The 15,345-nt window shown below is 43.2% G+C and overlaps 7 protein-coding genes across 7 annotated transcripts; 4 read left to right on the top strand and 3 right to left on the bottom strand.

Annotated features, from left to right (window-relative positions):
- Window positions 1–151: 151 nt before the first annotated feature.
- Window positions 152–1,216, top strand: DI09_113p70 (putative serine/threonine protein kinase; the record flags this gene model as incomplete). The annotated part of the gene is made up of 1 exon (XM_013384048.1): window positions 152–1,216. The coding sequence occupies one exon, from the start codon at window positions 152–154 to the stop codon at window positions 1,214–1,216; it is 1,065 nt and encodes a 354-aa protein (XP_013239502.1).
- A 1,676-nt stretch (window positions 1,217–2,892) lies between these two features.
- Window positions 2,893–6,564, bottom strand: DI09_113p60 (uncharacterized protein; the record flags this gene model as incomplete). The annotated part of the gene is made up of 4 exons (XM_013384047.1): window positions 2,893–3,570; window positions 3,669–5,854; window positions 5,883–6,091; window positions 6,188–6,564. 4 exons carry the CDS (start codon window positions 6,562–6,564, stop codon window positions 2,893–2,895), a joined length of 3,450 nt encoding a protein of 1,149 aa, XP_013239501.1.
- A 915-nt stretch (window positions 6,565–7,479) lies between these two features.
- Window positions 7,480–8,131, bottom strand: DI09_113p50 (50s ribosomal protein L22; the record flags this gene model as incomplete). The annotated part of the gene is made up of 2 exons (XM_013384046.1): window positions 7,480–7,679; window positions 7,708–8,131. The coding sequence occupies 2 exons, from the start codon at window positions 8,129–8,131 to the stop codon at window positions 7,480–7,482; spliced, it is 624 nt and encodes a 207-aa protein (XP_013239500.1).
- A 399-nt stretch (window positions 8,132–8,530) lies between these two features.
- DI09_113p40 (uncharacterized protein) lies at window positions 8,531–10,735 on the top strand (the record flags this gene model as incomplete). Its single annotated transcript, XM_013384045.1, has 5 exons — window positions 8,531–8,822; window positions 8,886–8,917; window positions 9,006–9,297; window positions 9,427–9,710; window positions 10,568–10,735. The coding sequence occupies 5 exons, from the start codon at window positions 8,531–8,533 to the stop codon at window positions 10,733–10,735; spliced, it is 1,068 nt and encodes a 355-aa protein (XP_013239499.1).
- A 273-nt stretch (window positions 10,736–11,008) lies between these two features.
- Window positions 11,009–13,403, top strand: DI09_113p30 (uncharacterized protein; the record flags this gene model as incomplete). The annotated part of the gene is made up of 4 exons (XM_013384044.1): window positions 11,009–11,293; window positions 11,319–11,641; window positions 11,669–12,077; window positions 12,162–13,403. 4 exons carry the CDS (start codon window positions 11,009–11,011, stop codon window positions 13,401–13,403), a joined length of 2,259 nt encoding a protein of 752 aa, XP_013239498.1.
- Window positions 13,350–14,112, bottom strand: DI09_113p20 (uncharacterized protein; the record flags this gene model as incomplete). Its single annotated transcript, XM_013384043.1, has 6 exons — window positions 13,350–13,414; window positions 13,501–13,578; window positions 13,639–13,732; window positions 13,830–13,861; window positions 13,952–13,997; window positions 14,029–14,112. 6 exons carry the CDS (start codon window positions 14,110–14,112, stop codon window positions 13,350–13,352), a joined length of 399 nt encoding a protein of 132 aa, XP_013239497.1.
- A 385-nt stretch (window positions 14,113–14,497) lies between these two features.
- Window positions 14,498–15,190, top strand: DI09_113p10 (uncharacterized protein; the record flags this gene model as incomplete). The annotated part of the gene is made up of 1 exon (XM_013384042.1): window positions 14,498–15,190. One exon carries the CDS (start codon window positions 14,498–14,500, stop codon window positions 15,188–15,190), a length of 693 nt encoding a protein of 230 aa, XP_013239496.1.
- Between the last annotated feature and the right edge of the window lie 155 nt (window positions 15,191–15,345).

Genomic DNA, 15,345 nt, shown 5'->3' with positions numbered 1-15,345 from the left:
TGAAACTGAAAAAGTGACCCTAAAGTATGTGATAAAAGGAACTTTTTCTGAAATAACCTGTTCCAAAAATAGCGAAATACATTTGGCGCATCTGTTGCTGGATGGAATGCCTATTGATAAATATAGGCCAGACTTAGTAAAATCTATTGAAATGACGCAATCTAAGAAAGAAGAGCTGATGCGTGTAATAACGGGAGATTTTCTCATTAAAGAGATTTTGAACCCGTACGACCCCTCTTTTACTGAAAGAGAATTTTCGATTCAAAAGAATCTTCTAGATGAAAGGATTGTTCGTGTTTATTATAAGAGTGGAAATATGATATTTATGGAATATGTAAAAGGTGCCGATTTATTTAGTAAGCCTCGATCTTGGAAAGGCAATTCAAAGATATTCGCTTATATTTTCAAAGAAATTGCTGAAGGTGTTAAATTTATGCATCAAAATGGGATTGTGCATGGGGATTTGAAGTCTGAAAATATTTTGATATCAAAAAAAGGCGATGTTAAAATCGCAGATTTTGGTGGAGCTGTGGAGATCAAAAGAGTTAATGCAAAAGGAGCTGGAAAAACAGAAAGAACTGATTTGGGCGAAAAGCCATATTCAACTAAAGAGTATACTTTTACTAGTACCAAAGGATTTTGTGCGCCAGAGCTTATCGACGAAAAGTCTGTGGAGCCAAAAGAATTTATGGAAATAGTTATCGGCAAAAAAGAGGTTACACAAGGATGGATTGCGCTAAAAAATGATGGAGAGTTAAACTTTAAGGTCAAATCTGATAGTTTTCCCACCAAAAGATCTGATGTATTCTCCTTTGCAGCTACGGTTGTTGACTTCTTTATAACTAAAGATGGAGCCAGGTACGACCGTAATTATTATGCTTTTCAAGATGATCAAGAAAAGGATCAAAAAGGGCTTAACAAATATAGAGATATCTTTAATTTACTAAAAAAAATTGATCGCAAGTTGGCCAAAATCATTCACCAGGCTCTTGATCCATCTCCTGAGAAAAGACCCAATATTGAAAAAATCCTCGAATGTCTCAAAAAGTTAGACTGTTGCACCAAAGATGAATTCAAAGAGTTTGCTGCAAAATTTGAAGAGCCTAAAATGATTCCTTATAAAAAACGATCTAATAATGATTCAGGAAACTCGGATATTGAAAAAAAAAAGCTAAAAACAGATTGCGACTATTCCTCAATAAAATTATCTTTTTAGGTGTTTGACATGTGAATTGGCTTGAAAGGTCAAATTCTCTTTTCATGGGCATCTATAATTAAATATTCCATTTGGTGCTCTATTAGCAGTTTCGAAGCATCGTTGGCAGATAAATCGAATTTTTCTGGCACATCAGCCACTGCATAAATTTGGCACCAAAGTAGTTTTTCATATTCAACCAAGTAAAATGGCTGGCCATCATACTCGATTATCCATTTCCCAGTTTCACGTTAGATTTAGCCTAGGTGATGCTTAACCCGAAACTGGGATTAAAGAGCGACCCATAACGCACACCATAACAAGATTCTACAATCAACACTGAGGATCACTGTAAAGTTCCTCAAAGTGTATAAAGTGCCGCCGCTCTATGCAGGGATTTTTGTGAAACATGAAATAAATTCAACAGCTTATGGGGCGATGCATTTGTGACTTCCATCACCACATGCTTGAAAAAGGGTTAAAAGCGAGTTCACTTTGATACGTTTTTCTCTGAAATGCCTGAAAAACCACAAAAAAGATCGGTTAAGTTTGTTCTTTGTTTTATGGTCGGTAATAATAACAGAGCTGCATGTGGAATAAAAACGTGCCGCTTTTTGAAAGAATAAAGGAGGTTTATTGAGATATTTCATATCGTTTTCAAGGTAAACCCTCAAAGAAATTGCAATCATCAGTTGGTGGTTTCCAAAACTGCTGCCCTCTTTTGGTGTACTTTTCATTGCATGTGAGATGGCGTATGGAATTAGAGATACCTTTTTGCCCATAAAGCCACGTTAATCTGAGATTTCATTCGATAAAAAAGATAAAATAGAAAAGAATCTACCAAATGCTGGCAACCTTTAAAAAACCGCTCAATGAATTCTTAAAAGGGCGACTTTCTCATAGCTTGATGGCCATTTGCGTTGTTTTCCTAATAGACGTCGCTGTCTTCGTCGCGTGTAATGAGCAGGCAACCTGTTGCATCGCTCAAAAAGCTCATTTCAGTAAATTCAGCTCCAGAATGCCTCTTGGGGCCTCAGGGATCGAGATGCTTTTGCATATTTCAAATGCTGAAAGAGCGTTTTTTCAGCTTGAAAAGTAAGATTACGAGAAAAAAAAGGCGTATATGCTAGCAATCCTTCTTATGGAAAAAGATGGATCCATAACTGCACTCAGTAATGAATTGTTAATTTCAATATTATTTATCCGGTAGAATGCTCGATCTTGGAGCGTCAATCATACCATGTTGGATGCTTTAAAGAGCCTTATAAGATGTGCTTGATCTGTAAATATTCTCCCCGTGTGGATATCTACTGCACTCGTTTGTTATAGAATTTCACGCGGAAAAATAATTAAATGCTGCCTAACCACTCCTTGTGAGGGTAGGGAAGTATTTTCCAAATCATAATAGTCAATGATGGGATGAAACCCAGCTTTGAGTAGCTTGAACGAGTTTAAGCTGAGAACACCTGCTGCTTAGCCTCTATTTGGCAGCCTTTTACTTTCCAAATGACAAGAGGATGGGTTGCATGGACACCTGATGTTGGACAACATCTTTTGCAGCACAGTATGGCTCCAATAAACTTGATTAAATTTCCCCGCTAATTGTTCGATAGCCATTGGGATTTTGGTGGTCTTGTAGATGAATCGTCAGTGGGTCGGCAAAAAGCGGACATTAAGATTTATTTAATGCATCTCGATCAGCTTGAAAAGAATGCGTCTGGCCTTCCCAGAGCGCTGCAGTAGGAGTCGTGCATCGAAACGGTCTCTTCGGCCCCAATGCTAACCACAATGGGGTCTTGCAGCAATCCTAAATTGACCAGGTCCCGCACATGTGTATCCTCTTGATCCCTAGATTCTTCAGGCTCCACCACTACCAGCGCAATGCGGCGTAGCGCAGGTTCAACCATGTGTTCCTTGAAGAATTTGAGGACGGAATTGCGTTCCGAGGCAAGCTCCGAAACTTGATGACTCGTTTCCTCAGCAAGGGTGAAGAGCTGATCACCTCTCCAAATGGAGGCCCAATATGGCAATGCTTCCGATAAAAGCGTCGTAGGTTCTTCTCGCAATCGATGAATGAGCGCTTGTCCGTGACGCTCCATATCTTCACTCCGCATAGCCTTCAGGATTGCCAATAGCTCCACATTGACAAATTCCAAAATACGGCGAGCAAGAAAAGCTGCCCCCTTTACGTTGGATTGCACTACCAGTTCAATGCCATGTACATTGCCGTCGAGGCGCGGTTGAGCCCGCACCAGGTACCCTAGCTGCTCTTTTGTACGCAATTGATCAGAGAAAGGCTCTGCCATTATTTGAGCCAGCAGCAATGCAGTGGCATAGTTCCGTAATGCGATTTTTTCCGCCTTAATGGCTCCAAGCTACAATGTAAGAAAAGTACAAAAAGATACAAAAAACAGTAGGCCAATGAAAAAGGAAAAAATCGGTCCATACGATTGACACCCACCTGAAAGTATACGTGCACGCAGCAGTTGGGCCCGGGAACACCACTTCGTACTAATAGTACGGGGCGCCCTTCCGGAAGTTGCCTGATCGGTGCATGTAGCGCCGAAAGGGTCGATATGGAATCTCTGCTTGGCCGATGTGCATCTGTAGTGGTGCCGACGACTAGATCAAGTAGGGAGCGGTGAAGCTCAAGTGCCTGAGTTTCGGTAAAATTTCCATGGATAAGAGAAGCAAATGTATCGAATGGGTTAAAACGTATTTTACGCTCATCCATGGCCTCGATAACTCGAAGAACGGCATCCGGGCCTGGGTGTGTAGGTGTCAACAATAGCGAAAGTAGGGCACTAGCTTGCTTAAAAGAAGCCTCTTTTGACTCCCCTTGCAGCCGTCGCTGAAGGCGCTCACGTTCCGTGGAAAACCTACATTCACCTTCGCCAAGTGACATGCTCTTCGTGATTGCTATCTCTGAGGCTCGAGAATTAAATGTTGCTGGGTCTTCACAACAACGTGTGGCAATACGTTTAGCCATCTCCAAAAGATGTGGAGAAAATCCACTTATTTGGACTACAAGGCCTGTGGAGATTGCTTTCGAAGACGCCACAGAGGCTCCTGAACGTCGAAACTCAAACTCGAGCCCAGCCAAAGAAGCGTCATAGAGCTCTTCTGCAAGCAAATCCTGCAATAGAGAACCACGGAGCAACAATTCAGCAAAGCGCTCTTCACTGCTTTGTCCCTGCTGAGACTGGCGCAAAAAGAGAAACAGAATGCCTTTGGGCAGTCCAAAGCGATCGTCACGCTTGAACCAGAGCCCAGGAGCAATTTCTTTCGGTAAAGGCGAGGTCTCTCCATCCGCAACAACCTCAAGTTCAGAGGCTGTGGCAATGAATGGATTACGCTCTGGTAGGCGAAATGCAGGCACTGGAAGGCAACCATGCATAGACTGTAACATCTCAATATCTTTGGCTTCTAGGAGACACGTTGCATAACGTGTGCCATACCAAGGCTCTACTTCAGGGAATTGAGTTAAACATTCCCTCATCACGCTTTCTACCGCTTGCTCTGACCCCTCATTGTTCCTTTCTTCTTGTTCTGACTCAATATCGCTCCTTTCTTCTTGCTCGTCCATATCGCTTTCAGCGTTAGTAGAGAAACCATCACTTAAAGCCAAATGAGGATTTTCGTCAGAATTCAAACAAACCTCCCCTTCTTCGTGCAAACATTCATCGCCTGTGAGCAACATAATGTGACAGCGGGCTGGAGTCAGATCTTGCTCAGCGAGTTCGCAAAGTAATGCTTGGCTAGGCATTGCCCACATCCAGCCTGCATGACCACGTAACCGTTCTGCAGGCGGATAACGGTGCATAGCCACGGTGAGCTCATAAACCATGCTTGTCGGATGGATCCGATCCAGAAAGTCAAACTCTTGTGCACGCACTGCAGAGAGTTCTGCCCAGCGCATAGCAAATAAAGGAGATGTGTCGCGGTCACTTTGACTATCAAAACCATCTAATGGCTTTGTACAACAATTCTCGCTGAAAAGTCCAAAATCGCCATCATTACTAGAGCGGCCTACGGGCTTTGGCACGTCCATTTTGCCAAGAACGAAGCGTAGCCAGTAAAAGAATAGCTGGGCAATGGTTTTCCATTGCTTTAGACCTTTTTGTGTAATCTCAAATGAGACATGGAAAGTTGAAAATCCCACAAATTCCTGCACGCCAACTTCAAGTGATGAGGCCAGCCGCGCAGATTTTAGATATGATAACAGAGATCCGGGGCGTTCGTCTCCAACCCACTCAGCAAGTAAATCAAGCGGTCTATGTTGCCAGACTAAGCGGACATCTCGCGCTGTCCAGTGTAATTCTAGCCTGCGGAGCGGTTTTATACAAAGCATCCGAGTGAGGCGTGCCTCTCCAAGAATAGGCAGAGCAGGACCTGGGCATTGAATGCTCGTGCAAGAAGATGGCGTGGATTTTGCGCAATCAATCGAACTTTCCTTTGAGACTGATGATGGGGTCGCTGCAATTGGAAGATTTAGTTCTGAAACGGACAACAGCGTCTCAGAGGCTACCCCATTGCGAGCCCCAATGGCAGAGAAGAGTTCTACCACCCAACCGCTGAGAATCTCCAACGGCTGACGGCCCAACACCGCAAGACGCATACGGGCAGGTCGATAATGTGTGTAATAAAAAGAAATGATTTCTATTGCAATGAGATTCCGTTAACAAACCGTCACGGACGGACTCTCCAGAAAGGGTTTCGGCATTACCGGTTCCAAAACCATGGAAAGGATGTGACTTGTCGGCCAGTGTCCTGAGGAGCTGCTCACGACGCCACTCGTCATCCGAGATGTTTTTTTGGTGCTCGCTATGCACCGCATCGCGCTCACGAGCCGTGCACGAGGCACTGAAGAGCGGCGCAACAAAAAACTGAGCAAACCTAGAAGATCAGCAAGGACTGAAAAAAGCACAACAATGAAAACAAATAACGTAAGCTAGATGTGAATTTTTGGGCTAAAGCCAGTGTAGTGCGTACCTATCCAGGGCTGGTTCTAGAAATGGCCATGCAACATCAAAGAAGTAGTTGGTGTGCTCGTCATCCGTGTATGCATTGGAGTAGCCGCCGTGTTCCGAAAGAAAGGTTTGATATTCTGCCTCATCAGGAAACTTTTCTGTGCCCATAAAAAGAAGATGCTCCAAAAAATGAGCAAGTCCAGGTCGGTGAGGCGGATCCATAAACGATCCCACAGCGACGTCTAGCGAAGCACTTGCAGTGTCCGTAAGTGGGTCGTGAATTATTATCACCTCAATCTCGTTGTGAAGGCGAAGCTGCCTGTATTTCCGCTTGTCGCTTTTCCCTTTAATAGGGTCTGGGAGAACAGTGACGTTCAACAAAGGGTTACCAACTTCCATTGTAAAAAGTACTCCAAATTGTTTAGTTTATTAAAATTACCTGTACTTTGTATTTAAATGTAAACTGGGAGGGGGGAGGGATTACATTCTAAAAAGTTGAACTTATCCATTGCGATCATATTAACATTTTCATGGGTCAAGAAAATTGTTCATTTAGTGTCAGTAAAAATCAACCCCCAATTCGTGGCACGTCATTTTATGCCTAGTAATTTTTTGAGCCTGGCCCCAGGTCAAGACCAGGATGGTGATTTATGCGGTTGAAAGCATATTAAACTATTGTGTATTTGCCACTTGGCTTTAACAGAATAAAGCTGAGACAGTCCGTAATAAGGCTAAAAAAGGTGGCAACAATTCTAAAGCTGTCAGATTCAGAAATGAAGACACGTTTAGAAATAAAGTTTATAAAGCCTATGCTGACTCGGAAAAAGTCGGAACTGAAGCAACAAGGCGGTATGTTAAAATCGATTAAACGAAAACTATCGTAAAGGGCGAAGCAGCGATCTTCTCATTCTTCAGTAAGCTCGAATCTAAGCTTGTTAAATAACTTGATACGAGTATTTTTTGAATTATTAGCTAGGTTCAGATTTACTGCTATGACTGTTTTTAATAAAGTGGCGATCCTAACCATTATCCGGTGCGCTAACAGGCACAGGGTCTTTTTTACGTATCAATTAAATTTCTTTTCTCAACTGATAGAGAAATAATTGTCAGCTTTGACAGCTAACTCTCTTGAAATTGGTTGCCAGTTAGCGATAGCGTTAGAATGAACGAATCTAGTGCATTAGATGATCCAAAATCGTAGTCTTGAGTGACTTTATTTTCAAAGCATCATATGGCCTAATCCACCATAAATGCCAGATTTGATATCCAAGTAAAGTGGTCTGATTAATGCCAGCGGGATGTTTTATTAACTTCTTAGTAGTCAATTCTGGCAAGCACAGATTTATGTTCAACAAAGCGGGGGATCTTGTAATGTTTTTTGAATTCGCGTTCGTAATTGGGTTCGGACAGTGTGACTCGTACCTGGGAATGGTAGTGTTTTTTGATTCCGTGGCGCCCGCGTCCCTTGATATCAATTTCTCTGGTAATTTTTCCACGTCCAACCGTCAGCGATGCTATTGTTATGAGAGAAAATTTCCATACATAAAACCATATGATCCAACGGGGCTTTCTCAACTCTAGCTCGGGTACGGAGACGAACCAACGTAGCAAGCAATCTACGAGCTGCTCGTTTTTTGCTAAACGTCATCTGAAGGATGGCATCTTCTATGGAAAGGCCTCGTACCATCTGTGAAATAAAGTTGAGACGCTTGGGAGAGCCTTGTGCCCAGCCACTATTCACGCTCACAGAATGTCCAGTATAGGGCGAGTTAAGGTTGATAATTTTTTTAGAACTTTGTGGAGATGAATAGTTGGCCAATGACTGAGGATTTTTTCGATTGTAAGGTGCAGAAAATGACCCCCTTGGCTCTTTGCAAAGGGGAGCTAGTTTTTCGCCAATATCGAGTAAGCGCGCGCCAGGATGGTTGGCATATTTTGCAGCAAGTGCAAGTTTCCTGTTTCTCATCAGAAGATCTGGTGAAGAGTGTCGTGAGCCAAGAGGCGAACTTTGTGGAAGGGAGACAAACCCCCTCCGAAAGAATTGACCCCAAGGTGGCATTAAACAATTTCGAATTGGACAAAATTTTAAAGTAAATTAATACACAGGCCTTGGCCAATCACATGTGCATGGGGTTAACAATGTGCTGCAATCGGAATAATCTCGACTACGTGCCAATTGTCAATGAAATCGTCTTTTTTTCTGGAGCAAAATCATTAGCCGGTTATTGGAAGGGGTTTAATCTGCTGGAAACAGAATATTTGTCACGCTGAAATGGATTATAGACATCACATTAAAATGTTGAAGAAATTGCAATTTTTTTTCCGGCTCATGTCTTCATGTCCGTTAAATGCTGCCACGTTCCCGATGTTACGGGTAGGAAAGGTCTTCGAAGACGTTGCCATGGAAAAATCAAAGATCAGCACCCCGTTCTTCGGCACCGTTAATGGAACGGCGCCCCTTATTTCTACAATGGAATATGACAAGTCCGGCTCTATGTTGCTTGCAGCCAGCGAGACTGTTGACGCGCTTTTCGTCTTTGAGGCTCTTGCAAGTCCAGAACTTCGAAGCGTGCACAGGATTTCTCGGACAGGAATCAATCTGCTTCGAGCGGGACATCACCCCTCCGTTCTTTACCATTCCACCACTAGACTAGAAGGTAAATAGTTTTCCTCATCTTTGTGAAGATACCATCAAATACCTTTCTATTTTGGAAAATAAGTACATCGCCACTTTTTCTGGACACAAGCGCAGGTTTGTGGCCGCTTAATTACCATAGGATTGTTTCTTTGGAGCTTTCTCCGCTGGATGATACAATCCTTACCGGTGCAGTGGACGATAGTGTGATGGTGTGGGATCCTCGGACACCCCAGGCACCGATCGCATCCATCCCATTGATTACAGGGACCCCACTCGTAGGCTTCGATCCCCAAGGTGCCCTTATGATGGGGTAACAGCATTAGGTATTGTGATTGGCGTGGCGTTGTCCTACAACCGCACTATGAGGCTATACGATGCTCGTGCATATAGCCGAGGTCCGTTTTCCATATGGGAAATTCCAGCCACTAACCCGCCCATATCCAGCTGGACACGGCTCGAGTTTTCTAATGACGGAAACTACATACTCATTTCAGGTATCGCTAAGCATTGCTTATGTTAGGTATAACTTTGGCCGCTAAAAATTCTCATTCTAGGTACAACTCGAGTCTTTTTCTACTTTTTATTCCTTAGGTATTCTTGATATTCAAACTCATCGTACATAGGCAGGACCCATCATTTTTCAATTTCGGCATGGGACGGCTCCTCCAGGGCTGTTTATGCTTTACCTGGCGCTACATCTGGTACAAACAGCCCTCAAGGACTTGCCGCTGCTATAAGCCCAGATTCACAGTTCATTTATGGTCCCATAGGAGACAATAGAGTGGCATTTTGGGAATCTAACACAGGAAAAGGCGTCTCGCTCATGGAAACAGGGCACAATAAGCCCATTAGTGCGGTAGCATTCAACCCAAAATATGCCACCATGGCTACAGCTTGCTCATCGATTGTAAGAGATCTTATAACTAGCCATAGGCACTATGGAATATTCCTTAGTCAAATAAAGATGAGTTTTGACAGCGGCAAAAGGGGATTTTTAGATGCGAAAGGAAATTAAAGTCAATCGTGGAGAAGATTTAAATCGACGGCGTAAAAGAGAATGATGGATGGAAACTTGGACGAATGAGAGATGATCGGGATGGACGAAATTGGTAATCAATAAACCCGATCGTGTTGTAAGGCTAGGATTGTGCAATCGGTTCAAGCCTCATCCCTTTCGAGAGAAAGGCCCATACCTGTCGCATGTGTATCAGTCCGAGAATTAATAAGAGCAGGAACAGCATAAAAGTCGATATAAACATGATACGCTCATATAACTGGCTCTTAGCGAACGTGACCATAATTGAGAGAATCCCACTATATTTAGGACCGATTTTGACTTACCTTGCGCCAATGTACCGCCATCCGACGGCCATGATAGTGACAAGAGCCAAATGAGCCAGGAAAAAGAGTATCCATAAGGCAAAGAATAATCCAGAATTAAGCCTTAGGGCAGAATATAGAGGAAGATGCCATGCGAAAAAGCCCAAGATTGGGTAGAAAAATAGAAAGAAAGTCGCAATAAGTGGCTCCCTGAGTGACCATGTACCGGAAACCGCTAGGAGACTCGAAGAGGCCACGTTTAGAAGAAGAGCCAGAATAACCACTAGAAAATAAAGAAAGGCATCATACACTGCCAGTAAAAATAGCTACGTCGTACTATGGGTCTGGCGCTTTTTTTAATGTCATGTTCAATATCGTGGCAAACTATAGGGATACAGGGGGGCCATGTAGCAATTCGCGGCCTCGGCATGCCGCGGGACATAGCCATCTCGACAGGTGGCCGCAGATTTTTCTCCCATGGGAAATGGGTCATTTCGGGATTTTGATCTTGATCTTGAGCCTGATCTTGACTCTGACCTTGATCTTGGTATAGCTCGCCAACCATCCGCCACAGAAGGCGATGATTGTAAATGTGAAGAATTTGGATGTTGACCCCAATTAAAATAAGGACTGACCAATCACACTTCCTGGACGTGACCAATCATATCACATAGCAGGCTATGCGCTGTAGGGCTATCCCATGCACTGCTAGTGATTACATGCCCATACTGCATGTAAATTAGACGAAGAGCCGAGGTTCATGTGTAAAAACTAAGGAATATTTCCAATGCTACGAAAAAAGTAAGTTGAAAGGAAAAGACGGATATGAGGAATCGATTTCGCGCCAATTTCGCCTCGGTGCATTTTAATTTTTACCATTTGATGATGGAGGGCATTCCAGGACCTCCTGAGCCGACACTTGTTCCACAGCGGGTACAGGTAGCCGTTCGGCTACGTCCTCCGGGGCTCGGAAGCTCTGGAAATACGGCTCCAATTCTTGTTGAGCCCCAAAATTGCATTAAGGTCGAGGTTGCACCCATGCATTCCTTCACATTCGACGCTGTATTGGGGGTAGATGCCACGCAAGAAAGCTTGTATGCACAGCTCGTCTCGCCTCTAGTTGATATATTCATTTCTGGGATAAATGCAACCATATTTGCCTATGGTCAGGTATGACTTCCATTCTTTTTTGCAGACAGGCTCTGGGAAAACATATACAATGGGCACTGGGTTGGAGAGCGTTATTTTTTCGACAGCAGAAATGGGTCTGACAGAACAAGGAATCGTTCCCAGAGCTATTATTGAGATTTTTGGGAAATTATCACCATCATTGACTTCTTCTTCTTCTTCCATTTTTGCCTCTTTCATAGAAATTTATAATGAAAAGGCCAAAGACCTGCTAGTTGGATCTTCTATTACCCCTTCTACGCCATTGGTGATTCGCGAAGATTCCCGTGGCGATATATATCTTGCAGGCTGCCACGAAGAGCAGGTCTCAATGCCAGCCGATCTTTTCAAGTATCCACAAGTGCTTTAAAACAATAGAGTCGTCAAAAGGGGGACACTTGCGCGCACTACTGGTGCAACTGATATGAATGCAAGCTCTTCCCGGTCGCATGCAATCTTATCGCTTATTTTGCGCCAACAAATTGAGAATGGCGAGGCAAGAGTTTCTAGATTTCATTTTGTGGATCTTGCCGGCTCGGAGCGTTTAAAGCGGACAAATGCGCAGGGAGCGCGAGCAAAAGAAGCCATTTCCATTAACGGGGGTCTTTTGGCGCTTGGAAATGTCATCTCCGCTCTCTCTGCAGGACGGAATGAACATATCCCCTACAGAGACTCAAAGCTAACGAGGCTGCTTCAAAATGCACTGGGTGGGAATTCTTGCACGCTTATGATTGCGTGTATTTCTCCTGATGAAGCGTCTCTCAGTGAGTCCGTCAATACACTGAAGGTATCAACAACTTGTAATGACATTCGAACACTTTACTTTTCCATTTTGATTCTTTTAATTTTTTGACGTTTGCTTACTTTTTAGTATGCTGCGCGCGCAAAGAATATCCGCAACAATGCTCATGTGAATATGGATATGTCCTGTTCTGCTTTTGAGGTGGCACAGCTGAAGAAGCAAGTTATGAATTTGAAAAAAGAGAATTTCGAGCTTCGTGCGCTTGTGAGGAAACCTTTGCCTCAAGGAGGCGATAGTGACACCCTACAAGGAGCTGTACACACCTCACCCACCGTGCTTGAGGAGAATATTGCTGCTCTGCGGGCATCATATGAGGCTAAATTAATCTTTCTCCAAGAACAAATATCCAATCTAAAAAAGGATTCCAGCGGTGCTGGGTCCACCATTTTGGCAGAAAGCAGAATTGGAATTGGGCTCTCCAAAACCCTTCGTGAAAAATACGAAACCAAGATCCGAGAGCTGAGTCGAGAACTTGCTTCGGCAAAGTTGGCGACGGCACGCACATCTACCACCTCATCTTCAGCATCGGCCATTAAAGCCAGTCAGGAGGTTCAGTTGCTCTCGCATCAGCTTACCACGCTTAGATCGACATTGCAATCTACGCGTGTAGAGAAGAATCGAACTCATCAGCAGTTGACTGAAGAGATGACCCGATTGCGAGTAGCGTTTGAACAGCGCGAAGCAGAGCTGAGACAGTTACGAATTGTGGAGCGAGAGCACAAAGAAGAGCTGAACCGTCTACGGCGCTCCCTAGAGCATGCAAAAAGCATAATTCGGAAAAAGTCATCCACGACGGCCTCTGCAGGCTCTTCCTTATGTGGAGGTTCGTTGACGAGGTCTATTTCATATCCCTCAACTTCAAAAGGTCATTCGCGTGGACTCTGGTCGCCTCGCGGAAAAGATTTTCTTCGAGAGAGCCAGCCACTCCTTCCTATGCTTTCTCCAGAGACCTTGCACAAGCGATCTGCTTTTATCATAGCACCATCTTCTCCTGCGATTTCGGTTAAAAAACCAAATTTCCTGGAGCAAGAGCTGAAAATAGAACATGAAGAGGGGATCCCAATGGATTTTTCCAAAGAAATTATAGCGTTTTCTAAGGAAGCCGAGGACGAAGAGACCGCCGAAAATAAGGAACTCAACATCGAAGCGGGTAACTTATCTGCGAACGACTTTGAACGAGTTGAGCCGCCATCTCCTTTTTTGCATCATCACATTCAACAGCCTGTTCAGATTGAGCGGAGCGAGCCTGTTTCCGTATCAAGCCTTTTCAGCAGAATCTCCGCTTTTGCAACATCGTCCCGGAATTCTTAACTTTATATAAACTATCTGTAGATTAAGCTAATATTCTTGTTCCAGCCTATAATGGTTGCAAAATAGTTGCATCGAGATATGTCAAGGTACATCTTACACCGTGCAATTTGAGTATCAAAAAAGCCTTTTGGAATTTTTCCTTGTAAAACTCTCTTCCTAGTTGCGAAAGTTCTCCCTTGCATTTCGGCGTTAAAGAAATTAAATGGCATAATTAATTCACGCAAGTGCGTGTTACTTTTGGCTCGAAATTTTTGAATGCCCCTCTCTAATACAAATTTGGTCGGTTTAGATAGCCCCAAATACAAATCGATCTCTGTATTCACTTGCTTCTATTTCTAAAAAGGCATTTGCCTTTTAATTGGAAACTATAAGGCGCCACATGTGTCTAACCATCTGCATACTGAGTTGTGTATTGGATATTGTTACATAAAAAGCACTTTCATTTCCTTCCAATAGATCTTTGTGATTAATAAAGCATCTTTAATGGTGTGCTTCTTCTTTCTCATGCACGTTTCATTCCAGGTTCCTTCTAAAGTACTGATTTTCACATTGAAGGGACAGTTTGGGACTCCTGACGTGCTCGAATTCAAGTCTCTATTTGTGTTTCCAAGGTCTATTTTTTCACATTAGCCCTAAAGTACGTCTCGCCCAAATTTGGAAGAACTTCCTGTAATATAGCACTATTTTTGTAGTAATTCTTTTGAGACATTTATTAAATATATTTTTCTCGAGCTTGTATTTACGGCTTTCCTTGTAAAATTATTCAGACGGCTTAAAAAATTGACGTCAACATATTATGAAAGTGCTTTAAAAATGGCGAATCCCTTTTGTTCGAAATACTGCTATTTTTTGTGTTGAATCAATGAACATGCTTTGTTTGTTGGAGCCAAAAAGTTGCGAGGACCATAAGAATCAAAACATCACATTGGTATTCACAATTGTCCGTGAAAAATAAAATTTACCAAAGGGTTAATAAAGCAATTAATTTTTCACATTAACCTATTTATTTGTCTTTTATTTCACCAATCATGTGAGACACATTTGTCAATCAAAAATTCCAACTACCAGCTTAGTATCTTCCATTTAAAGAGAAGATGAGCATAACGACGTCATTAAATCCTTTTCTTTCAGCTTCGGAACACGTGTATCCATCAGCAAGGGCATCGCTTGCTTCTTTCACAACAATTGAATATCTTGAAAATAGCAATGAGGACCTTGAGCCTGATGAGGAACCGGAGAGCGGTATTCCCCCCTTGGAAAATAGACCAGCCACTCCTTTGGTGGAGGGAACACCCTCGATAGTTGCTGGAGGCATGCTGGCGCAATTTTACCACGGTTCCTTTGAATTTTATGGCCCATATAATAGAGGTCTACTGGTTGATAACTCTGGGTATCCATTGCTTTCCATTGACGAGTGGAGGGATCTCCTTGCTTTGGTAAATGGGCCCACAATTACCGAGGACGTTCCAAGCAGGCTAAAATTTTTCAGGAAACTTGCATGCCTTTCCTTTTCCTTATTGCTTTGTGGGATCGGCTTTCTTCTCTTTATCCCGCTTTGGATGACTGCAAGGTCGTATGAGCGAGCATTCGTTGGATATGCTTTGCGGGTCCGTATATTTTTGGATGCATGTACCGAGGGCTTTTCTAAAAGGGGACTTGTCTTCAAACTTGTCCGCGCTTCCAATCCTCAGACACTTGCGGACGTAGAGAATGATCCCTATGATCTGTGCATTGCCGTCTCAATGATTGGCGGTCCAAGCAAAAGGATCAGCATTGTAAATTTGTAAACATATGTAACCCTAAGTGTAATTTAAAAAATAAAACGTGCTACAAAATTTATTTGGCGATCAATGGCTGGTCGCCCAAGATCTATAGTCGCTACCACCTCGACCGCTACTGCTGAAAGCCATACAGAGGATATAGTTTTAAGGATCCATGCAAC

The sequence above is a fragment of the Mitosporidium daphniae genome (genome assembly GCF_000760515.2).
Source record: "Mitosporidium daphniae strain UGP3 chromosome Unknown contig-113, whole genome shotgun sequence".
Classification (NCBI taxonomy): domain Eukaryota; kingdom Fungi; phylum Microsporidia; genus Mitosporidium; species Mitosporidium daphniae.
Note: the sequence above shows the minus strand (reverse complement) of the source record. Positions and strands in the feature narration are given on the sequence as shown.